This window comes from Zootoca vivipara, chromosome 11 (genome assembly GCF_965207765.1).
Source record: "Zootoca vivipara chromosome 11, rZooViv2.hap1.1, whole genome shotgun sequence".
Lineage (NCBI taxonomy): Eukaryota > Metazoa > Chordata > Lepidosauria > Squamata > Lacertidae > Zootoca > Zootoca vivipara.
In genome coordinates this window covers 56,563,381-56,587,764 of record NC_142594.1, presented here as the reverse complement: position 1 = coordinate 56,587,764, position 24,384 = coordinate 56,563,381, and the positions used below count along the sequence as shown (strand labels likewise).

The following is a 24,384-nucleotide window of genomic DNA, read 5'->3' as shown; positions in this document are numbered from 1 at the left end:
TTTATTATTTATACCCCGCCCATCTGGCTGGGTTTCCCCAGCCACTTTGGGCAGCTTACAACAGAAAAATGAAATAAAACAATTAAACGTTAAAAGCCTCCCTAAACAGGGCTGCCTTCAGATGTCTTCTAAAAATCTGGTAGCTGTTTTTCTCTTTGACATCTGATGGGAGGGCATTCCACAGGGCGGGCGCCACCACCGAGAAGGCCCTCTGCCTGGTTCCCTGCAACTTGGCTTCTCGCAACGAGGGAACCATCAGAAGGCCCTCGGCGCTGGACCTCAGTGTCCGGGCAGAACAATGGGGGTGGAGACGCTCCTTCAGGTATATTGGACCGAGTAAAGGGTATGGACCTTCTTCCTTAAGGGAAGAGGCACAGATTGAGGAAGCGATTTCGGAAATGTTATAGGGTCGGAAGGAAAGAATGCCATTGCCCCCCCACATGTCACTGGACCATTGCTTAGTCAACAGCTGCAGCCTTTGGCCAGTAGCTACCTCACCTCCAAAAGGACATCGTGGAGTTGGGAAAAGTTCAGGAAAACACAAGCCTAATGATCGAGGGGATGGAGCGAATCCCCTGTGAAGAATGGTTGCAGCATTTGGGACTTTTTAATTTAGAGAAAAGGTGAGGAAGAGGCGACAGGATAGAAGTTTATAAAATTACGCCTGGCATGGAGAAAAGTTTTTCTCCCTCTCCGATGACACCAACGAAGCTGAATGTTGAACAGACAAAGCCTTCTTCACTCGGTGCATTGTTTAAAAAAGGGAATGCTATTCTAGGACAGAAGTCTAGTGTCCAAATCAAGGGAAGTAATAATAATAATAATAATAATAATAATAATAATAATAATAATAATGATAATTTATTATTTATACCCCGCCCATCTGGCCGGGTTCCCCCAGCCACTCTGGGTGGCTTCCAACAAAACATTAAAATACAGAAATCGAGCATTAAAAGCTTCCCTAAACAGGGCTGCCTTGAGATGCCTTCTAAAGGTCTGGTAATAATTGTTCTCTTTGACCTCTGCTGGGAGGGCATTCCACAGGGTGGGTGCTACTACCGAGAAGGCCCTCTGCCTGGTTCCCTGTAACTTGGCTTCTCATAGCGAGGGAACTGCCAGAAGGCCCTTGGCGCTGGATCTCAATATCCGGGCAGAACGATGGGGGTGGAGACGCTCCTTCAGGTATACTGGACCGAGGCCATTTAGGGCTTTAAAGGTCAACACCAACACTTTGAATTGTGCTCGGAGCCAATGTAGGTCTTTCAGGACTGGTGTTATGTGGTCTCGGCAGCCACTCCCAGTCACCAGTCTAGCTGCCGCATTCTGGGTTAGTTGTAGTTTCCGGGTCACCTCTTCTGCCTTGGTCAGACCACACCTGAAATATGGTGTCCAGTTCTGGGCATCACAATGTTAAAAGGATGTTGACAAGGTGTGCAGAGGAGCGAGACCAAGATGGTCAAGGGTCTGGAAACCAAGCCTGATGAGGAACAGTTGAAGGTGCCGGGGATGTTGAGTCTGGAAAAGAGGAGCCTGAGTGGAGATAGGAGAGCCGTCTTCACATATCTCAAGGGCTGTCACACACAGGATGGATTCGAGTTAGGAAAAAAGAGATTCCAATTAAACACCACCAGGAATAACTTTTTGATAGTAAGAGCTGTTTGACAGTGGAACGGTCTGCCTCAGGAAGTTGTGGCCTCTCCTTCCTTGGAGGTTTCTAAGCAGAGGCTGGGTGGCCATCTGTCATGGATGCTCGAGCTGACATTCCTGCATTGCAGGGGGTTGGACTGGATGACCCTTGGGAACCCGCTCCCATTCCACAATTTGTTTCTATGAGTCCATAAACGATGGTCACCCTTGGTGGCTTTAAAAGAGGATTAGACAAATTCATGGAGGAGAGGGCTTTGGCTGGCTACTAGCCAGGATACTGCCTCCCTGGTTGCAGGCAGCCATGCTTCTGAATACCAGCTGCTGAAAACCATGGGGGGGGAGGAGAGGGATCCTGTGCTTGGCTCCTGCAGGTGAGCTTGTCCCACAGACATCTGGTTGGCCACTGTGAGAACAGGATGCTGGACTAGATGGGCCATTGGCCTCATCCTGCAGGCTCTTCTTATGTTGCTTTGATTTCATTGGGGCTTGTAGGTGGGACTGATTTTCTCTAAATCAGGATCCCAAGTGTAGCCCAGTCACGAATGGTTTCCACCTCCAAACTGACACATAGCAGTGGGCATGAGGAGTTAAGACGCCCAGTTTCCTGGTTCATCAACAACGTAATGCATTTTCTAATTTGCACCATTGTCATGTATGGGGGTGCCTGGGGTCTCCCTGTGAGTATTCCAACAATTGCCCCTTCCAAACTCACACTGTTCGTTTCCAGAAACTGCTTCTCTTGTTTTTAAAAAAACAAGAGAAGGTTAAGGGGTGATATGATAGCCATGTTCAAATATATGAAAGGATGTCATATGGAGGAGGGAGAAAGATTGTTTTCTGCTGCTCCAGAGAAGCGGACACGGAGCAGTGGATTCAAGCTACAAGAAAGAAGATTCCACCTAAACATTAGGAAGAACTTCCTGACAGTAAGAGCTGTTCGGCAGTGGAATTTGCTACCAAGGAGTGTGGTGGAGTCTCCTTCTTTGGAGGTCTTTAAGCAGAGGCTTGACAGGCATATGTCAAGAATGCTTTGATGGTGTTTCCTGCTCGGCAGGGGGTTGGACTGGATGACCCTTGTGGTCTCTTCCAACTCTATGATTCTATGAAAACACCCCCAAGTTTCTAGCCCTCAAGGGCAGATCCAGCTGCGCCTGCTGAAATCTCAGGAGCGTGAAAAGTTCTGTCGTCAGCGGGGTGGGGGTGGGGGTGAATGATGCTTCTTCGGTTCCCAGCCTAACCCTCCCCTTCTTCGTTTTGCTAGCAAAATATATTTTGCAAGGCGCCATGAAGCGCTTATGCAAATTGGCATGATTTGCATAACATAGACAGGACCGCAGATCACTCTGCTTTCCAGTAAATACTCGTTTTGCTTGCTGTGTTATTTTTTCCCCCCGGGGGGAAAAAAACAAAACAAGCATATGACGTGGAGTTTGTGTACTGAAAAATAGCATTGTAAGGTCGAAAAACGGCATCACTTGCCAACCTGCTTTGACTTAGCAGGATGAAATAGGTCAGTATTGTCTACACTGGCCGGCAGCTTTCCTGCAGAGGGCATTCCCAGCCCTGCTTGGAAATTCTGGGTTTGAACCCGGGACCTTTTACATGCAGGTAGTGTAGGGAATTAACCCTGAGACATGGTTGGGGAACATGCGGCTTTCCAAATGTTGCTGGACTCCAACTCCCCTGAGTGTCTGGCCAGCATTTGCCAGTGGTCAAGGTGATGGGAGTCGTAGTTCCGCAACATCTGATGGACCAGACTCCTGGCCTGTGAGAGGCGTGCTGGAATCAGAACCTTGGACAGCTCCCTCCCACTGCAGCTATGGCAAAGGACCTTGTATTCATTTACTCTGAAATAAATGCCTAACAGGCTTTGGCCCTGCTGCAGTCGTCAGCTGCAGAGGGAAAATGTACCGGTATGTGGAATTTTCTCACAGGAGCATTCCAGGTTTGTAGATACGGTAGCACCACCACAGCACTAAGAAGATAATCCCTTTCTGCAAAGCTGGAGGAAGGGGCGTTTTTGCGCCCCCACAGCCAGGAGAGAAGGCTCTCATCCAGAGTGCGATAGTGGCTTCACCCACCGCTCCCGAAGCCCGCTGGTGAAACCGCCACTGCACCAGAGTCCCTCTGCCTCCAGCGCGCGGCTGCAGATTGGTTCTCCCTTGGCGCACTGGCCGCTGGTAGCAGGAGGACTCGGGAGGAGGCGGTTTCACCTGCGACACACCACTGAGTGAAGCCATCATTGCGGTCCGCCTCTTCTACAGGTCATAGAATCATAGAGTTGGAAGAGACCACAAGGGCCATCCAGTCCAACCCCCCACCAAGCAGGAAACAACATCAAAGCACTCTTGACATATGCCTGTCAAGCCTCTGCTTAAAGACCTCCAAAGAAGGAGACTCCACCACACTCCTTGGTAGCAAATTCCACTGTCGAACAGCTCTTACTGTCAGGAAGTTCTTCCTAATGTTTAGGTGGAATCTTCTTTCTTGTAGTTTGAATCCATTGCTCCATGTCCGCTTCTCTGGAGCAGCAGAAAACAACCTTTCTCCCTCCTCTATATGACATCCTTTTATATATTTGAACATGGCTATCATATCACCCCTTAACCTTCTCTTCTCCAGGCTAAACATACCCAGCTCCCTAAGCCATTCCTCATAAGGCATCGTTTCCACGCCTTTGACCATTTTGGTTGCCCTCCTCTGGACACGTTCCAGCTTGTCAGTATCCTTCTTGAACTGTGGTGCCCAGAACTGGACACAGGTCCTTGGCTATATATGATATATGAATATATCACCCAGGCCTACTCGTGGGTAGGAGCCATTGATAGCCCTCTCGTCTATGAATGTGTCTATAATTATCTTTTACAGCCGTCCAGCTTGCTGCCTCCTGTGGAAGGCAGTTCCGCTGTTTAATTGCGCTCTGCGTTAAAGAAGCACTTTCTTTTATCCATCCCGAATCTTCCAATGTTCAGCTTCCTTGACTGTTCATGAGTGTTATCAGAGAGGGAGAGAAACCTCACCCGCTTTCTCCCATCATTTATAAGCTTCTCCCTTGTCCAAGCGAATAGGCAGCCATTCTTGGCGGCTGCAGCCCTATACATTTCCCCCCCCCCAATTCCTCCCTCTCCCCAGTTACTTAGGAACGGGGCCTGACACCAGCCCCTCGTAAAGGGATTCCCCTTTTGCTGACCCTGCTCTGGAGAACCCATTATTGGAAAAATCAATCTTAGCAGCCAGAGAAGCGGAGTGGATGAGGCACAATATTGGGCAGGCAGGGGCAGGGAGGAAGACAGATTGAATGTAGGGCACAGGAGTTATCTACAGGGCGGGCTTCCTCTCAAGTAACCCCTAGGAAATGGGGATTTGGAAGAATAATGGACAAGCAGAGGTTAGTTCAGATTCCCAGCTGGGTACAGACCCTCCAGGTGTCCCTGTTTTCCAGGGACAACCCCAGATTTACAGATATCATTGCGGAATAATAATAATAATAATAATAATAATAATAATAATAATAATAATAATAATTTATTTCTACCCCACCCATCTGGCTGGGTTTCCCCAGCTGCTCTGGACAGCTCCCAACAGAATTAATGATAATAAAAATTTCAAAGCGATAAAACATCAGACATTAAAAACTTCCCTAAATGTTCAGATGTTTTCTAAAAATCAGATAGTTGTTTTATTTCCTTGACATATGGAGGGAGGGTGTTCCAAAGGGAGGGCACCACTACCGAGAGGGCCCTTTGCTTGGTTCCCTGTAACCTTACTTCTTGCAGGGAGGGAACTGCCAGAAAACCCTCGGAGCTGGACCTCAGTGTCCAGGCTGGACGATGGGGATAGAGACGCTCCTTCGGGTATACAGGGCTGAGGCTGATTAGGGCTTTAAAGGTCAGCACCAACACTTTGAATTGTTCTCGGAATCTGGGAGCCAATGTAGGTCTTTCTGGACCGGTGTTATATGGTCCTGGCGGCCGCTCCCAGTCACCAGTCTAGCTGCCGCATTCTGGATTAATTGCAGTTTCTGGGTCACCTTCAAGGGTAGCCCCACATAGAGCGCATTGCAGTAGTCCAAGCGGGAGATAACCAGAGCATGCACCACTCTGGCGAGACAGTCTGATTTGATCCTGGAATGTCTTGCTTTTCCATGTCCCTATTTTCAATGGAGAAATCTTGGGAGGGTTTGGACTCGAAAGCTGCCCTCTTTTCCTTCTTCCTGACAAAAGGGGAGCGAGAGAAAGAGGCCTTTTTGGGGCCGCCTGCGACTGCTGCCTTCCAGGCTTTTGTGAAGCTTCCAAGGGAGAGAAAGAGCTTTTCCCAACAGTTGCTGCTGCCCTCTGAGCTTCCAGACAGCTTGACCCATTTCTTTGCTGCTCCTTCGTCTGGCTGCGGCTCTTTCACTTCTGGGAATCTGGATCAGGTTACTGGGCCAAAGATTTGAGTAACTCAGGGCCCTCCACCGAGAGACATCCTTTGGGCGGTGCGTTTGGGATGATTTTTGCTCAGAATAGTGTCCAGGTGCTTAGACACGACCCCACTTTCAATACAGTCATACCTCAGTTTAAGTACGCCTCGGTTTGAGTATTTTCAGTTTAAGTACTCCGCGGACCGTCTGGAACGGATTAATCCACTTTCCATTAATTTCAGTGGGAAAGTTCGCTTCAGGTTAACTACGCTTCAGGTTAAGTACTCCACGGACCGTCTGGAACATATTAATCCACTTTCCATTAATTTCAGTGGGAAAGTTCGCTTCAGGTTAACTACGCTTCAGGTTAAGTACTCCACGGACCGTCTGGAACAGATTAATCCACTTTCCATTAATTTCAATGGGAAAGTTCGCTTCAGGTTAAGTACAGACTTCCGGAACCAATTGTGTTTGTAAACCGAGGTACCACTGTACTGTTTTTGATGATGATGATGATGAAGAATTGCATTTACACCCCAACTTTTTTCTCCAGGGAGTTCCAGGTGGGGGACGTGGTTCTCCCGCATCTCATTTAATATCCACGACGACCCTGCAAGGTAGGTTTGGCTACCTGTTGGAGATGCAATAGGGATAGTGCTTCTCTAAAACATACGGGGGGGTTTTCATTGTCCTATACTGAAAGATTTTTGGCAGAAGGTAACTGAAACCATCAACAGAACTGGACGGAATAATCTTAACATTTGCAGTGCAAAATATCCTCTTGAATTATATACCCAGCACATGGAACCTTACAAAAGGACAATATGAGTGGACTTGCCACACTAAAAAGACAGATACTGATGTTTTTTTTGGGGGGGGAATGCAGCTCCCTTCTACGATTGGATTGGAGGCCTATTCAAACTCACAATGTATGAACAACTTGCATATAATTGCAGACTTGCCATGGACAAATTCAGTGATATTTTGGGTTTTACCCCCCTTTTATTTTCCTTTCTACACAGGTTCTGTTTCTCTTTTTCTTTCTTTCGCTTTCATTTACAAGAAGAAAAAAAGGTTTGGCTAAGATGCAGCAACTGTCCCCGGGCTCAGTCAGTGAGCTTCATGTACGACTGGGGATTTGAACCCTGGCCTCCCAGGTCCTAGTCCAGTACTCAAACCACTACACCACACTGCCTCCCCAAACCTTAAGTGGTGCTTTCCTTGAAGTTCCATTGTACATAACAGAATTTTGAATACCATTGTCCTGAAATATGATAGAGAAAGTTTTTAATTTTTATCAAAGTTTAATAGTTATGTAATGATTGATTTGTCTGTGTTTTAGCGGTTCTTATTTTTATCTTTAAGCTGCCTTGAGTTCCTGTCAGGCGGAAAAATACAGGGTATAAATAATAATAATAATAATAATAATAATAATAATAATAAGGAGGAGGAGGAGGAACTCAACTGGAAGAGCACGAGACTCTGTATCTACATGGTGCTTAGAGAGTAACTTGCACCTAAATATTAGCACTTTGGCCACCTCATGAGATGAGAAGACTCCCTGGAAAAGACCCTGATGTTGGGAAAGATGGAGGGCGCAAGGAGAAGGGGACGACAGAGGACGAGACGGTTGGACAGTGTTCTCGAAGCTACGAACATGAGTCTGACCAAACTGCGGGAGGCGGTGCAAGACAGGAGTGCCTGGCGTGCTATGGTCCATGGGGTCACGAAGAGTCGGACATGACTAAACGACTAAACAACAAATATTAGCAAGACATAGGAGATGGTGTTGGACTTTCGGAGGAAGAGAGGGGATTTAGCCTTGTGTGGAGAGAGTCTCTTCCTTTAAATTCCATCCATAGGACTCTGGAGTTGATATATCCCAAAGACCTGGCATTGCAGAAGCAAAGCTGCAGCCTCATAAAATGAGCCCCATAGGTTGGAGGCCCACCCCATTTTGGGGAGCCCAGGGCACAAATGAGATGCGGGTGCCCCTGTGGTGGTGGGGGGGCTGGCCAGGACGGACCACGGTGCCCCCCTCCTTGCGCTCCCAGAGCATTTGCACTCATCAGTTCCTGCTTTGCATCCGATGAATGGACTTGCCACTCAGCACCGGGGAGGCCTGTATTGTAATCAGAAAGTTTAATCACTTTTAAATGGCGAGGCTATTAAATTTCAGTGCTTGGTTAGTTGGCCAAGGAAAGGGAGTCATGTCTGGGGTTTTGTGTGTGTGTGTGTGTGTGTGTGTGTGTGAGAGAGAGAGAGAGAGAGAGAGAGAGAGAGAGAGAGAGAGAGAGAGAGAGAAAGAAAGAGAAGCTGGCAGAAGAATGAAGGCTGCAAAAACAGGGAGAGAAGGATGCGGAGCACAAACTGTTGGCTTTCTCTCGCTCTTGCACCCATAGCAGGATCAAAGGGGCCTTTATCCCCCCTCCCCTTCATTCATGCCTCTAACCTGGGAGAGGAAGGGAGAAGGACTGAGACAATACCCCCCCCCCCCAGAAAGCAGAAGGGAAAGAGAGTTGAAAGGGTCAGCTTCCCCGACTGCAGGTGAGCTGGGAATTAAACTGTTTGGATTCTGTGGCAAGTGGCCCTGGCGAGAGGAAGACGTCCGTTTCGAACGCCAAGGGGATCGAGCCCTGCGGCTCTGTTACCAAAGCAACTGGACACCTGGGAAGCGCCCCAAGATGAGTGGGTGGGTCTGAGGTACCCAAATCTCGCTTGACATGGGGGACGCCATTTTGAAATCAGAGCTGCCATGTTGGAAGGGGTCGCTTGTGTACTGAAAGCTAGTTGCACAAGGATGCAACTAGCCCTTCCACCAAGCTTGGTAAGGTCATGACCGCTCAGCAAAGGTTATAGAGTGTTGGACCAGGACCTGGGAGACCTGGGTTCGAATCCCCACTTGGCCATGAAACTCATTGGGTGTGCCCCTGGGTCTGCCTCACAGGGTTGTTGCAGGGATTAAAGGAGGAGAGGACCATGTACGCCCCCTGGAGCTTACGGGAGGGAGAAGTGGGGTATTAAAGGAATCAGTACTAAAAGGAATAAAGGTGAAGCATGTGTTAGGAGCAAGTCATGGCTAAATCTTGCTGGTTTAGCTAAATCTTTACGGTGGTTCTTAATCCATCTTAATCCTAAAGTATTCTTAGTTTACAGAGAAGGCAGGTGAGAGGCAGCATGAAAAAAGTTTAGAATCATAGAATCATAGAGTTGGAAGAGACCACAAGGGCCATCCAGTCCAACCCGCTGCCAAGCAGGAAACACCATCAAAGCATTCTTGACATATGCCTGTCAAGCTTCTGCTTAAAGACCTCCAAAGGAGACTCCACCACACTTCTTGGCAGCAAATTCCACTGCTGAACAGCTCTTACTGTCAGGAAGTTCTTCCTAATGTTGAGGTGGAATCTTCTTTCTTGTAGTTTGAATCCATTGCTCCGTGTCCGCTTCTCTGGAGCAGCAGAAAACAACCTTTCTCCCTCCTCTATATGACATCCTTTTATATATTTATCATATCACCCCTTAACCTTCTCTTCTCCAGGGTAAACATACCCAGCTCCCTAAGCCATTCCTCATAAGGCATCGTTTCCAGGCCTTTAACCATTTTGGTTGCCCTCTTCTGGACACGTTCCAGCTTGTCAGTATCCTTCTTGAACTGTGGTGCCCAGAACTGGACACAGTATTCCAGGTGAGGTCTGACCAGAGCAGAATACTGTACAGTGGCACTATTACTTCCCTTGATCTAGATGCTATACTCCTATTGATGCAGCCCAGAATTGCATTGGCTTTTTTAGCTGCTGCATCACACTGCTGACTCATGTCAAGTTTGTGGTCTACCAAGACTCCTAGATCCTTTTCACATGTACTGCTCTCAAGCCAGGTGTCACCCATCCTGTTTAGAAAATGACGGCTTTAAAAGCTGATTAGACAAATTCATGGAGAAGAATTTGATGGTTTTGCTCTGCTTCAATTGTTGAAGGCAGCAATGCCAAGGTGATGAAGGGTTTGGAAACCAAGCCTTATGAGGAACGTTCAAAGGAGCTCTTTCCCAGGTTTGCCTGGGAAAGAGGAGACTGAGAGGAGATAGCCATCTTCCAATAGCTCAAGGGCTGTCTCATGGAAGATGGAATAAGCTTGTTTTCTCCTCCTCTGGAGGGTAGGACCCAAACAAATGGCTTCAAGTTACAAGGAAGGAGATTCCGACTAAACATCAGGAATAGCTTTCTGACAGTAAGAGCAGTTCGACAGTGGAAAGGTCTCCCTTTGGAGGTTGTGGACTCTCCTTCCTCGGAGGTTTCTAAGCAGAGGCTGGGTGACCACCTCTCATGGGCGCTTTAGTGGAGATTCCTGCATTGCAGGGCGTTGGACTAGATGACCCTCGGGATCCTTTCCAACTCTATGATTCTATGTTTCTTGCAACAGAACCCCGCAGACAATTGCTGACAACCAAGAACTCCAGTTTTCCTTGCTGCTTAATAAGCATCGGGCAAGGAATGATTTTGGCTATACTCTTCATTTGAGTTTTTTAAAGCAAAGGTTGGATGGCCAACTATCATGTAAGATCTAGTAGAGATTCCTGCATTGCAGGGGGTTGGACCAGACGAGTCCCTTTCAATCTGTGCCAGTTTCTTGAAACCACAGGCAGTTGAGAGTGGCTCTCATCTGTTCTCTGTCCTGTTCTTCCTGTTGAATCTGCTTCCCTGTGGTGCCCCCTGGTGGAATGCAGACACACAGACTGTCTTTCCGGATCAGATCACAGTCTCTACCGCAATGTTTTACACCAGGCGGTCAGACTCTTTGTTCATCTACCCCAGTATCATCAACTCTGACCAACAACTTCTTTCCAGGCTCTCAGGCACAGAGAGGACGTTCCTTCCGCTGCCTTGTGCCTGAGATTCTTTGTACCTTTGTCGGATTCTTTGTCAGAGGTGTGCCTTTCTTGATAGCTCAGTTGGTAGAGCACGAGACTCTTAATCTCAAGGTCGTGGGTTCGAGCCCCATGTTGGGCAAAGAGATTCCTGCATTGCAGGGGGTTGGACTAGATGACCATTGCTGTCCCTTCCGAATCTTCAATTCTGTGAGCCTGAACCTGCATGCAAAGCCAGGTGCTTCCCCTACCCCAGTAACCTGCTTCCAGTCATGGCCAGCCACGTGCCTCTATCAAGCAGGCGTGAAGCCAGCACCTTTTGCATTTGCCAAATCTTTTAAAACCAGCCATATCTGGAGGGCCGGACATTCGCCAGCCCCAACTGGGGCTGAATCGGCAGAGGGTGTTGGGAGTTGCAGCGACAATGGTAGTGTAATAATAATAATAATAATAATTTATTTATACCCCGCCCATCTGGCAGGGTTCCCCCAGCCACTCTGGGCGGCTTCCAACAAAACATTAAAATACAGAAATCAAACATTAAAAGCTTCCCTAAACAGGGCTGCCTTGAGATGCCTTCTAAAGGTCTGGTAATTGTTGTTCTCTTTGACCTCTGGTGGGAGGGCATTCCACAGGGTGGGTGTCACTACCGAGAAGGCCCCCTGCCTGGTTCCCTGTAACTTGGCTTCTCGTAGCGAGGGAACTGCCAGAAGACCCTCGGCGCTGGACCTCAGTGTCCAGGCAGAACGATGGGGGTGGAGACGCTTCTTCAGGTATACAGGACCGAGGCCGTTTAGGGCTTGAAAGGTCAGCACCAACACTTTGAACTGTGCTCGGAAACGTACTGGGAGCCAATGTAGGTCTTTCAGGACTGGTGTTATGTGGTCTTGACGGCCGCTCCCAGTCACCAGTCTAGCTGCCGCATTCTGGGTTAGTTGTAGTTTCTGAGTCACCTTCAAAGGTAGCCCCACATAGAGCGCATTGCAGTAGTCCAAGCGAGAGATAACCAGAGCATGCACCACTCTGGAGAGACAGTCCGCGGGCAGGTAGGGTCTCAGCCTGCGTACCAGATGGAGCTGATAAACAGCTGCCCTGGACACAGAATTGACCTGTGCCTCCATGGACAGCTGTGAGTCCAAAATGGTGAGAGTGTAGTGGTCAGAGTGTTAGACTAGGGCCTGGGAGAGCCCAGGGTTCAAACCCCAACTTGGTCATGGAGCTTCCTGGGTGACCTTGAGGGCCAGTCGCTGCCTCTCAGCGTAACCTACCTCACAGGGTTGTTGTGTAAATGAGGAAAGGGGAGGAACCATGTACACCTCCTTGGACTCCTTGGAGAAAGAGGTGGGATCTAAATACAGTAAGGCCGGTGCTCCACTCGTCTTCATAGCAAATGAAACACAAGACTTGGGGGTTCCTGATCTGCCAGATTTCTGTCCGCAATTTCCCCATGCTGCAAAAAACATGCAGATATCGTCACCTTCCAACAGCCCATATGGAAGACCACCCTCAAAAATCCACGCATTGCAGGGGGTTGGGCTAGATGACCCCTGGGGATCCCGTCCAACGCTGTGGTTCTATGACGTTCTTTTATCTACCAGCATTCAGCTCTTAGTGTTGCGAGAGGACAATTCCCTGCCCGCCCGCTCCATTCTGCTACCTCGCGCCCGCCTGCGCCGCTTTCCAGTGGACGGCAGGGAGCGGCAGCGAGAGCGAAGCAAGAGACCTAGGGGCGCATGCGCACCGCGCCTCTTGACAAGTCGACGGCAGAGAGCGGCCTCGAGTGCTGTGCGGGAGGCCGACAAGCGCATGCGTACTGCGGTGGCCCTGCAGGCCTCGCGAACGCAAAGCAGCGGGGCCTCTTTCGACCCTCGGCGGACGCCGTACTGAAGAGAGAGAGAGAGAGAGAGAGAGAGAGAGAGAGAGAGAGAGAAAGAGGGACGCGATGTTCGCAGAGCTAAACGAGCTGCTCGGAGCCTCCGTCGAAAAGCCGGAGCAGGTGAGGGGCCGGTGCCTGGAAGTCTCCGGCCTCCTCCGTTGAGCGGTGGGCGGAGGGCTGTTGGCATGGGGGGGGGGGGCGCTCCGGACCCCAGGATGCAACGCGCGCGCGCCGTTTGGGAGCGAGGCATGCTGGGATTCGTAGTCATTCCTACCCTTGGCCTTCCAGGCCTCCCCCCCCCCCCCCGGTAAAGTGAATCCTCTTTCTGGAGTCCTGGAGACTTCCAGGTGTATTCATGTTTTCACATCTAACGTGTCTACCGCTTTTTTATATTACTGTACACAAGGGGGATTACAAGATGAAGTCACAGCAAAACGAGACAGCAGTGTTCCCACACCTTATTATAGCCATCTGATTAAATACAAAAAAGTCATCATAAAAAACATAATTTTGAAAAAAAGCAACTTGTATCAAATAAGGTAACATTCAATCATTATTTTGAATATAATAGTACACTACAAAACCAACTCTCATAACATCAGCAAATAATGATTAAACAGAAATTCACAATTACATGTTAGCAGAAATTGAATGACGCTTGTAAAATATAATAACAACAAGAACAATTTATAGAAAGGGAAAATAAAGATTTATTATGTAACAAACCTGTGGAAAAATAGTGAAATATCATAATGTATAATGAGAAGGACTGGAAGTATTGCATGAATAAGTTCAACAAGGAATAAGAAATTAATTTAACAGGCATGGGTTTTGTTTGACTTTATTTCATTTTGTTATGAAATTGTTGATATTGTCGTTTATAATCGTTTGTGTTTTATAAATATTTGATTTTAAACAATAAATATTTATTTTAAAAAATTCCCAATTACAATAATTACTAAAGTATAATCAAGAAAAATAGTAGGAAGTCACAATGCATAAAATACCACAATACATACAAAACCGTGTAACAGGGTCAAAGTAGAAACAAAGACACGCAATTTATAAAATTACTATTTTCCATTCCTGATTTGTATTTCTTCTTGTTAATATTAGTTAAATTTGTATACTGCATTGATATTAACATTATTATTATTATTACTACTATTGTTATATATATTTTTGTTCTTTGACTTTTTGATAGGGACTCAAGGTGCCTTATGGATAAAAATAAAAACATCTAGAAACAGAGAGGGGAAAATAACCATTAAAAACAATTAAACATTGATGTAGTTTAGAACTATATATATCTACATATATACACACACATTAATATTTTTTTAAATATATATCTCACCCTTTTCCTCCAAGGAGCTCAAGGTGGTTTAGGCGGTTCTCTCCCCACCCTCATTTAATCTCTGCCGTGACCCAGTGAGGTCATAAGGCTTGGTTTCCAGGCCCTTGGTCATCTTGATCGTTTTCCTCTGCACGTGTTCCAGCATGTCAATATTCTTTTGAAACTGGGGAGCCCAGAACTGGATACAGGACACTAAGTGGTGTCCAGGCAAGGCAGAATACAGTGGAACCTCGGTTTATGAACACCTCGGTTTACGAATTTCCGGTTTATGAAAGCTCCGGACCCATCTGGAACGGATTAATTCACTTTCCATTACTTTCAATGGGAAAGTTTGCTTCAGTTTATGAACGCTTCAGTTTATGAACAGACTTCCGGAACCAATTACACCCATGCTTCAGGTTAAGAACGCTTCAGGTTGAGTACTCCGCGGACCGTCTGGAACAGATTAATCCACTTTCAATTTCTTTCAATGGGAAAGTTCGCTTCAGTTTATGAACGCTTCAGTTTATGAACAGACTTCCGGAACCAATTGTGTTCATAAACCAAGGTACCACTGTAGAGTGATACTGTTACTTCCCTTGATCTGGACCCTAGACCTCTGTTGATGCAGCCTTGAATTGCATTAGGTTTTTTTGCTGCGGCCTCAACACTGTTGACTCATGTGATCGTTTCATTTTCATACCCTCCCTATTTTTTTGTTTCCCAGGGCAAGCTGACCTTGCTGTGTGCTGACAAGACCGATGCCAGCTTCCTGCTTCACCATTTTCTTTCCTTTTATTTGAAAGGTATGCAGCAAAATCAATCTGGTGATAAAAAAAAACCACCCTATTTTTGTTACATAAAACCAAACATTGGCAAAATGGGACGCAAACGTCTTTAGAAGAACAGTAGCATGTGTGTATGTAATCTGTACACCTGTTTGAGGGGGAGAATTCTGGAATGTGTTCATTTATTTATTTATGTAAATGGGGAATAAAACCATCAACAAGATAGACACGTGAATGTAAAATTTAATTGAAAATAAACACAAAGCAGAGCAGCGGCCTGGAGGATTCAGCAGAGTGGATTAAATCTCTGCAGTCAGCCTGTTTATATTCTGCCCTGGAAGGACCGAATATATATATATATTTATTTAAAGAAAGTCTTTTCCTACTGCCAGAAAGCTGCACAGTTAGTATGAGAAAAGCCTCCTAGCAAACGCAGTGCTGCATCTGAGAAGGCTGTGTCACTAGTTGGGACCCACCTAACTTCAGATAGAATCACCACAGAATTGTCAAGTTGAAAGGGCTCCTGTGGGTCATCTAGTCCAACCCCCCCCCGGAATACAGGAACCACAACTAGAGAATCCCTGACAGGTGGCCATCCAACATCTGTTTCAAGACCTCCAGTGAAGGAGGGTCCATTGCCTTCCACTGTCCGTTTCACTGTTACCATCAGAAAGTTCTTCCTAATGTTTAGCTGGAATCTCCTTTCCTTTTTTTTAAAAAAAAATATTTTATTGAGTTTCCATTTTATAATATTTAACACATTCTCATTATCCACTTTACATCTTTTGCTCATAAGATTCTATCGACTTCCCTCCCTCCCGCCCCGTGGTTTCCAGAGTTAATTTTTATCTCATAGCATTTGTACATTTTCCAATTTACGTTTCACTCATTTCAAATATCACAATTTTAAAATAAATATAAAAAGGTAATAACAATTATCATTGCAAGTCTTTTTTACAACCCTGCTAGTGTTGTTAACTGCTTACAATGATCCTTCAAGTATTGTGTAAATTTACTCCAGTCCTTTTGGAATGCTTGATCACGTTGGTTTCAGATTTTCCCAGTCAGCTTTGCCAATTTCGCAAAGTCCATCATCTTCATCTGCCACTCTTCTTTCGTTGGTATTTCTTGTTGCTTCCATTTTTGGGCTAAAAGAATTCTTACTGCAATTGTTGCACACATAAAGAGTTTTTGATCTCTTTTTGGTATCTCTTCCCCCACTATGCTTCTGGTTTCTTAACAAAAGTATTTTTATACATTTTCTTTAACTCATTATATATCATTTCCCAGTAGCTTTTACCTTATTACAAGTCCACCGCATAAGATAAAAACTTCATTCCATTTCTTTACATTTCCAACACTCCTTATTTCTTGTCCTATACATTTTAGCAAGTCTGGTTGGTGTTTGGAATCTCCTCTCCTGTCATTTGAATCGGTTCAGGTCCTGCCCTCCAGAGCAGCAGAAAACAAGCTTGCTCCATCTTCCATGCGGCAGCCCTTCAGATATATTTGATAGCTGTCAAGAGGAATAGGATGCTGGTTCATGAGTCATAGGAAGTTGCTTTGTCAGACTATTGGGCTACCCAGCTCAGTATTCTCTCTCTATGCTGGACTGGCAGTAGTTCTTCAGGGTTTCAAACAAGGGCACCTTACCCGGCCTTACTTGGAGATTTACTTATTTATTTATTGCATTTATATCCCACCTTCTTCTCCAAGGACCTCAAGGTGGTGCACGTGGTTCTCCCCCGCCTCATTTAATCCCCACAACAACCCCGCGAGGTAGGCTAGGCTGAGAGGCCTTGACTGGCCCAAAGTTACACCCAGTGAGTTCATGGCCAAGTGGGGAATCTGGACTCTGATCTCCAGCACTCTAACCACTGCACCACCCCTGGCTGTAATAACAGAGGGACCTTCTTGTGCAAAGCTGTCCCCCTGGTTGATGGCCCAACCACCCTGCCTAAACCAGAGCATCCTTGCCCTCTTGTTGGCTGGCCAGAGTGTGGATTTGGGAAAGTAAAGTCGAAAGACGCAATTCTGCCCTGCAGTGAATCTGGTACTGTCATGTAGAGGAGGGAGAAAGGTTGTTTTCTGCTGCTCCAGAGAAGTGGACACAGAGCAATGGATTCAAACTTCAAGAAAGAAGATTCCACCTAAACATTAGGAAGAACTTCCTGACAGTAAGAGCTGTTCGGCAGTGGAATTTGCTACCAAGGAGTGTGGTGGAGTCTCCTTCTTTGGAGGTCTTTAAGCAGAGGCTTGACAGGCACATGTCAAGAATGCTTTGATGGTGTTTCCTGCTCGGCAGGGGGTTGGACTGGATGGCCCTTGTGGTCTCTTCCAACTCGATGATTCTATGTGCAGCAGGATTTGCCTCTTTCCCAGGAGGATGGGAAAGCCTTGAAAGGTGATGACGAAAACGACAATGGAAAAAGGCATTCTCAGAGCAACAGTTTGTTTCCTGCCGATTTTGTGTTGCAATCGCCTTGATGGTGGGAACATCGCAACAGCAAAACAACTTGTGTCCTTTCTTGTCTTTCCAGCTGGCTGTAAAGTCTGTTTCGTGGCCCTTCTGCAGTCCTTCAGCCACTACAACATAGTGGCCCAAAAGCTGGTAAGCCAGATTGATTCTATTGTACAGTATTAATTAAAACATCTTAGTCCTGCCTTTCCATTTCTGCCAGCAACAGATCTCACCTTGGAAGGTGGGGGAAGCCAGAGATAAGCCTCCAGGGATGATCAACCTGGCTGTTGGATCAGGCCGAGGGGGCCCAAAAGGGAAACTGTTAAGGGAAGCACAACACGAGCAATCCTGCTCACGATTACCAGCCATATATGGAATTAAAATTAATACCAAGGCTGCTTCATCATCAGCATCTTAATCCAGTGGCTCTCAAACTTTTGCAGGCTGCTAACCCCTTGGTTCCATAAACACACCCCAAGGGCCCCCTACCCTATAAAATAGCAGTTTACACAACCCACTAAGGACGATAACACCACAATTAAATTCAGCAAATAAGATTGCATGAAAAGCATTTTCATGCATTCTGACTTAACGGACACGTAAGGGGCTTTATAGCACAATGTATTTCTGCTTAACAAACACACACAAACTTTCACCTACCACAGATGTACGCATAGCTGCCAAGTTTTCCCTTTTCTCGCGAGGGAGCCTATTCAGCAAAAGGGAATTTCCCTTAAAAAAAGGGAGAACTTGGCAGCTATGGATGTACGGTTAAGAAGAAAGTCAATAGCTGTTACTAATAATTGGCTCTCTTGTGACGACTCAGAATTGTAAATGCAAATGAACGTGACCCTAGCGATAAGAGCAGCGAAACTTGAAATGCAGAGTGTGGAAGATGTTTTGCTTGAGATGTTTTGTGGTCTCTTCCAACTCGTATGATTCTATGAGGCTTTAAGCTGGTCAATCGTAGAAAAGCAATCAATGCACTTGGAGAAGATCACCTCTAGCCCCCCCTCCCTGCTGCCCCCTTGCCTCTTAGCACACTCTTAAGTACTGTAATCCCACTGCCCCTCTGGGGCGGGTACCACCCACTTTGGGAAGCACTCAGCTAGAGCATTGCTCAATCGTGTCTCCACCTAAGCACCATCTATGAAGATACTGCCTATCAGGAAAGACCATTTCCTTCATTTTGGTATAATTTATGACCAAATAAATTAAGTACATAAGAAAGAGCCTGGCGGCTGGATCAGGCCAGAGGGGGCCCGTCTACTCCAAAATCCTGTTTCTGGTGACTGTTCAACACACAGGAACTGGTGCCGAGGTTTCTCACAATCGAGGGAGATTGTGTGTGTGTGTGTGGTGTCTCTCCCAAGGATTTCCATAGCTGTCTGCGTTGATAAACAATGAAAAGGACTTGAAATTGGGTTGTGAGGGACTCCTGGGCCAGCTTCCACGTGGAAGAGGAGATGATGAATCTTCCTGCTTGTTGCTTTTGGCAGGCAGGCCGCCCTAGCCAATCACCCGCAGGAGAGATGTTCAAATGTGCCTTGCATCTGTTTGCAAAATTGCAATGCTTGCATTTCTCCACCTGCAAATACTGCTTTCCAGGGAGTCAGCTTGGCTGCGGCCAAAGAACGAGGCCAGCTTGTGTTCTTGGAGGGGCTGAAATCCTCAAATGACATATTGTTTGGGGAGCAGCAGCAGCAGCAGCAAGAAGAGAAGGGTGAAGCAAGCCCTTTCCAGTTCCTCAGGTAACTTGCATCGCTGCCCTAACCAGATCTACTCAGAAGTAAGTCCGACTGAAGTAAGGTTAGGATTGCAGCCTAATCCTCCAATAGTATATTTCAGCGGGTGGGGAGGAGAAGTTGCGTGGCACCTGTTACATAGGTGTGTGTTTGGAGGTAACGTCTCTTGCTCGCGGTGGGATGTTGTGGCTCTGGAGTAGATGTGATCTTCCAGGGACCTCAGAGTGGTCACCTCTCCTCTTCTCCTCCTCCTGTCCCTGGCAGTGGTGACGGCTCAAACCTGAAAGCCCTTTATGAGTTTGTCCGGAGTGCCCTGAGCCCTGCTGCTGGCGGAGACTCGTGGAAATGCCCTGTTCTGCTCGTGGACAACCTTGGCATCTTGCTGGGCCTGGGTGTGAGACTGGCGGACATTCTCGACTTCATCCACTACTGCAGAGTCACGGTGAACGCTCAGCTTAAGGTACCGTGATTGTTGTGCATTTGCTTTCCATTTTTCCTTTTGACAGGTGCCTGCCCCGAAGCGAGCAGCTGTTGTCACTCCAGTGTAGGCAAGGCTTGGAAGGAAATCCTGTTGCTTTTGCAGCCCTTTCTTGGGCTTCCAAGGACGACTTCCAAAGTGCTTAATACAGACACCACCAAGCCCTTTTGCACGTTCTCCTTGTGTGCAACCGCGTACATGTGCGGCGCCAGGAAATAGGTGAATACAGTGGTACCTCGGTTTAAGAACAGTCCTACTGTTTACGAACTATTCAGTTTACAAACTCCACAAAACCGGAAAGAGTGTCCCGGTTTTTGGGACGTGGGTGGTGCTGTGGTCTAAACCACTGAGCCTCTTGGGCTTGCCGATCAGAAGGTTGGCGGTTCGAATCCCCGCAACGGGGTGAGCTCCCGTTGCTCGGTCCCAGCTCCTGCCCACCCAGCAGTTTGAAAGCACGCCAAAAGTGCAAGTAGATAAATAGGTACCGCTCCGGCAGGAAGGTAAACGGCGTTTCCATGCGCTGCTCTGGTTTCGGTGTTCCGTTGCGCCAATAGCGGCTTAGTCATGCTGGCCACATGACCTGGAAAAACTGTCTGCAGACAAATGCCGGCTCCCTTGGCCTGTAAAGCAAGATGAGCGCCGCAACCCCAGAGTCGTCTGCGACTGGACTTAACTGTCGGGTCCTTTACCTTTACCGGCAGTGGGAGGCCTCATTAGGGAACGTGCACCTCGGTTTAAGAACAGTTTCAGTTTAAGAACGGACTTCTGGAACGGATTAAGTTCATAAACCGAGGTACCACTGTAAATAATTTCATTCAAACCCAGAAATGGGAGAAAGCTCGGGAGTCTTTGTGACTCACGAGGAGACCCTCTCTGGAGCCTGAAGGGGATGTATATTTATTTATTTTATTTTATTTTACCTGTTTTGTTTTAATTTGCTGTAGCTGCCTTGAGTCCTGGTCTGGGGGAAAAGGTGGGGTATATATAAATAGAATAGTAATCTGCCTCTTAGCTTCAAAAATTCAAAATTCAGCTCGGTGCAGATACTACATAGTTAGGAGACTGGGGGCGGGTGTCTTATCGGTGCCTCCTGGTCTGATCTAAAATTGGAGCTGAAACTGTTGTGGTGCTTCCTGGCTCTCAGGGGAACTTGGTTGTGATGCTGCACAGCAGCTCCGACTCGGAGGACGAGGAGAACGAGCTGCTTGTGAAGGCTATCCGTCACCAGAGCAATCGGATCCTATGGGCAGAAGGACTGGCGACTGGCTACTGCAAAGATGTTCACGGGCAGGTGAGTGTGTCGAACCAAATACGAAGGTGGAAGGCTTGCAAACACCACCTTCGTTGTCAAGATAACCCCACGATTAATTGGTACTTGTTGCAGCGACAATGAACTCATCTATGTTTCATAGAATAGAATCATAAAATCATAGAGTTGGAAGAGACCACAAGGGCCATCCAGTCCAACCCCCTGCCAAGCAGGAAACACCATCAAAGCATTCTTGACATATGCCTGTCAAGCCTCTGCTTAAAGACATCCAAAGGAGACTCCACCACACTCATTGGTAGCAAATTCCACTGCCGAACAGCTCTTACTGTCAGGAAGTTCTTCCTAATGTTTAGGTGGAATCTTCTTTCTTGAAGTTTGAATCCATTGCTCCGTGTCCGCTTCGATTCACTTGCTTTGATGTAAGGTAATTGGCTTGCTTTGATGCTCTCCTGGACTCTTGAGTAGAGCTGGGCGACATCTGGTTTCCAACATCGCCATAAATCACCAGCTAAACATCATGATAAACTGATGTATCACAGTGGACTTGGCTGGCTTCACAGTTTCCCCCACATTGTGATTTTTGCAGACCACACACGCATACATCATGATTCGTGATATATTGCCCGGCCAAAACTCATTAAACCAATCACGATATGAACTTCAAACTGGTTTTGGACGGTATAGCGATACATCGCCCAGCCCTAGCTCTGAGCCTAGAAAGGGGAGCCATCAGTAAGATTTGAGTATTTCTCAACTATGCCCTCATCTGGGCAGGTGGAACGATGGGAGGTCCTGGCCAAAGTGGCCTAGGCTGCTTTGTGTATAAATAATGTTCGCTTGGGTGCAGACAAGCCATCTCTTCTCCTGTCATGTCCGTCCCGCGTCTGTAGAAGCTTGGAGACCTGGCACACTGATTCACTGTGAGTGGATTCCTTTCTTTTAATAAAGCACTAGAACTGATCGCTGTATCGTTTTTGACATCCTTCTTTGGTATCCCTACCACTCCTTTGGGCGGGTGGATGAGGACAGTGAGTTGTTCTGTACACACACACACACACACACACTCTTCCGGTTGCTGATTTGCTACCAGGAGAGTTCCAGGGTTACTATTAGTCTACAACAGACATAGGCAAACTTGGCCCTCCAGATGTTTTGAGACTACAACTCCCATCATCCCTGACCACTGGTCCTGTTAGCTAGGGATTATGGGAGTTGTAGTCCCAAAACATATGGAGGGCCGAGTTTGGGGGTGCCTGGTCTACAAAGTCCTTAACAACCGGGGACCAGTTTGCCTACGAGATCGCCTTAACCCATATACTCCCAACTTGACTGCCTCACTCAGCAGAACTGGCACTATTACAGCAGCTACACAACACCTGATTCCCATGTGTAAGAAATCAGCCATTTAGTGTGGCAGCACCTACACTTCGGAACTCCCTGCCTATTGACCTCAGGCAGGCGTTTTCACAGTACTCTTTTCAGTGCCTGCTAAAAATGTTCTTGTTTAGACTACCTTACCCAGATGTTCAGAAAGTTGCCGTGAGTTTTTATCTGTCCTTAGTCTATTGTTATTCCAACTTTCTGAAAGTTTTAAATGATTGTTGCTTCCTGTTGATAATTTTATTCCTTTTATTGTTGTTGGGGTTTTTTGTAAACTGCTTTGACATTTCTTTTTTATAAATCAAGCGGTATATAAATTTTATGAAATAAATAAATACAATAATTCTCGAGCACCCACATGATCTTGGCCACTTTGCTTTTCTGGAGCTCATGTCTGCCTCTTGCCATGTTACCCGCCCAACAAACCTGGAGGAAGGTCGCTTTCAGCGCAGGTGCAAAGCGCATAGCTCCAGTGGGATCTGCTGCAATGTCTTTTAAAATCTTTTTTTATGGCTTTTATTCTATGGCTTTATGTTTTTATTCCCGGGGACCGCTTCGGCATTTATGTTTAGTGATATAGCAGAGTACAATTTTTAATATATATATAAAAGCAATAAATAAACACTCTCCCTCCCCCTCCCCAATTTTCCCTTTCTTTGCTCCAGCTATCGATTATCCAGCAGAGCTCATGGGAGAGGAAAGCGGAGCGGGACCTTCTGCGCATTTACCAGTACAAGATCCAGGACAGGAACGTTGTGTTTTTTGCTCGTGGGATGTCGGCAGCTGTGCTGTGACTTTCTGAGGGTGGGGGGAAAGAGGGAGCGGCTCTCTCCTTGGGAAGATCTCGAGGCATCAAGAGAGGGACAGAAAGATACTCCTGTGCAGAGGTGGCTTTTGCAATGACAGTTCAGTCACTGTGGTATTCTGTTGGGGTTTGATCCGGGGCAGAACAGGGCACTGGCTTCCCAGCACTGCCTGATCTTGAATTTGTTCTGAGCTGCTCTGTGGACAATGTCGAAAACAAGGAAAAGACCGAAACCAGCTCTCTCACTAAAAAGAACTGGCGCTCCAGCCAGCCTTGGTGTTGCGCCAGGTGGTCTTGGTAGGTTCGCCGGCTCTCGAGTGGATGTCGAAAGAGAGCAAGGCAGGTCAGGAGGCGGAGGCCACTGAAAATGCTCCGTGTTCAGTTCTGTACAGGTGCTGTGCCCATCTTCGCAGGCTGTCGGGTCGCCCAAGATACCACACACAACCCAGCCTTTAAGTATGCTACGGACGGAAGGCAGAAAATGACTTGCGTGCAGATGAGATAACTCGGGGAAGTGAGCCAAGCCGCACAGTCGGATTAAAGGGGCACCAGAGTACCCCTTGTAGTTAAGGCAGGGAGCTCAAAGTTACTTTCTGCAAGGATCACGATAAATTTCCCCATGGGTAACTCGGTCATGCAACCAAGTCACTGTAACCTGATCTGTACTTGATGTCACATCAGAAGTCAGGGAAATCAGAAGTTTGGGGAAAACAGCCTTGCAGGCCGCATTAGGAGCCTTGCAGGGGCCCAATGTGGGCCCCGAGCTGGTGGTTCCCAACCCCTGGCTTAAGAAAGACAGGACCAGGACAACAAGGGACACCTCTGCTCATCCCAGGCACTCCATTCTCCTCATCTGGATTTGGGCCTGAAAGCATGGGGAATCTCTGACATTGCCCAACGTCATTTCTGATTGCGGGACAGGTCTGTTAAAGCCTGCACCTTAACCCAGCAGAATCGTGAGACAGCCTTAACTCCGGCCTTATACCAGCAGGGTTTTTGACAACCAAATAAACACGCCATTCAAGACCAGTTGCAGATTTCGTGCTTGTTTGAGCCAAACCTGTTCTCTTCTATCTAGAGAGCCAGTGTGGTGTAGTGGTTAAGAGCGGTAGACTCGTAATCTGGGGGACCGGGTTCGCGTCTCCGCTCCTCCACATGCAGCTGCTGGGTGACCTTGGGCTAGCCACACTTATTTGAAGTCTCTCAGCCCCACCCACCTCACACGGTGTCTGTTGTGGGGGAGGAAGGGAAAGGAGATTGTTAGCAGCTTTGAGACTCCTTCGGGTAGTGATAAAGCGGGGTATCAAATCCAAACTCTTCTAGTTTGGATTT

General features: G+C 47.1%; 1 protein-coding gene across 1 annotated transcript; it reads left to right on the top strand.

Moving 5' to 3' along the window:
* The first annotated feature begins 12,657 nt into the window (after nucleotides 1–12,657).
* Nucleotides 12,658–24,081, top strand: ELP6 (elongator acetyltransferase complex subunit 6). The gene is made up of 7 exons (XM_035130080.3): nucleotides 12,658–12,909; nucleotides 14,853–14,931; nucleotides 17,454–17,524; nucleotides 18,983–19,125; nucleotides 19,384–19,579; nucleotides 20,742–20,888; nucleotides 22,913–24,081. Exons 1-7 carry the CDS (start codon nucleotides 12,856–12,858, stop codon nucleotides 23,039–23,041), a joined length of 819 nt encoding a protein of 272 aa, XP_034985971.2. The 5' UTR covers nucleotides 12,658–12,855; the 3' UTR covers nucleotides 23,042–24,081.
* Nucleotides 24,082–24,384: the final 303 nt, after the last annotated feature.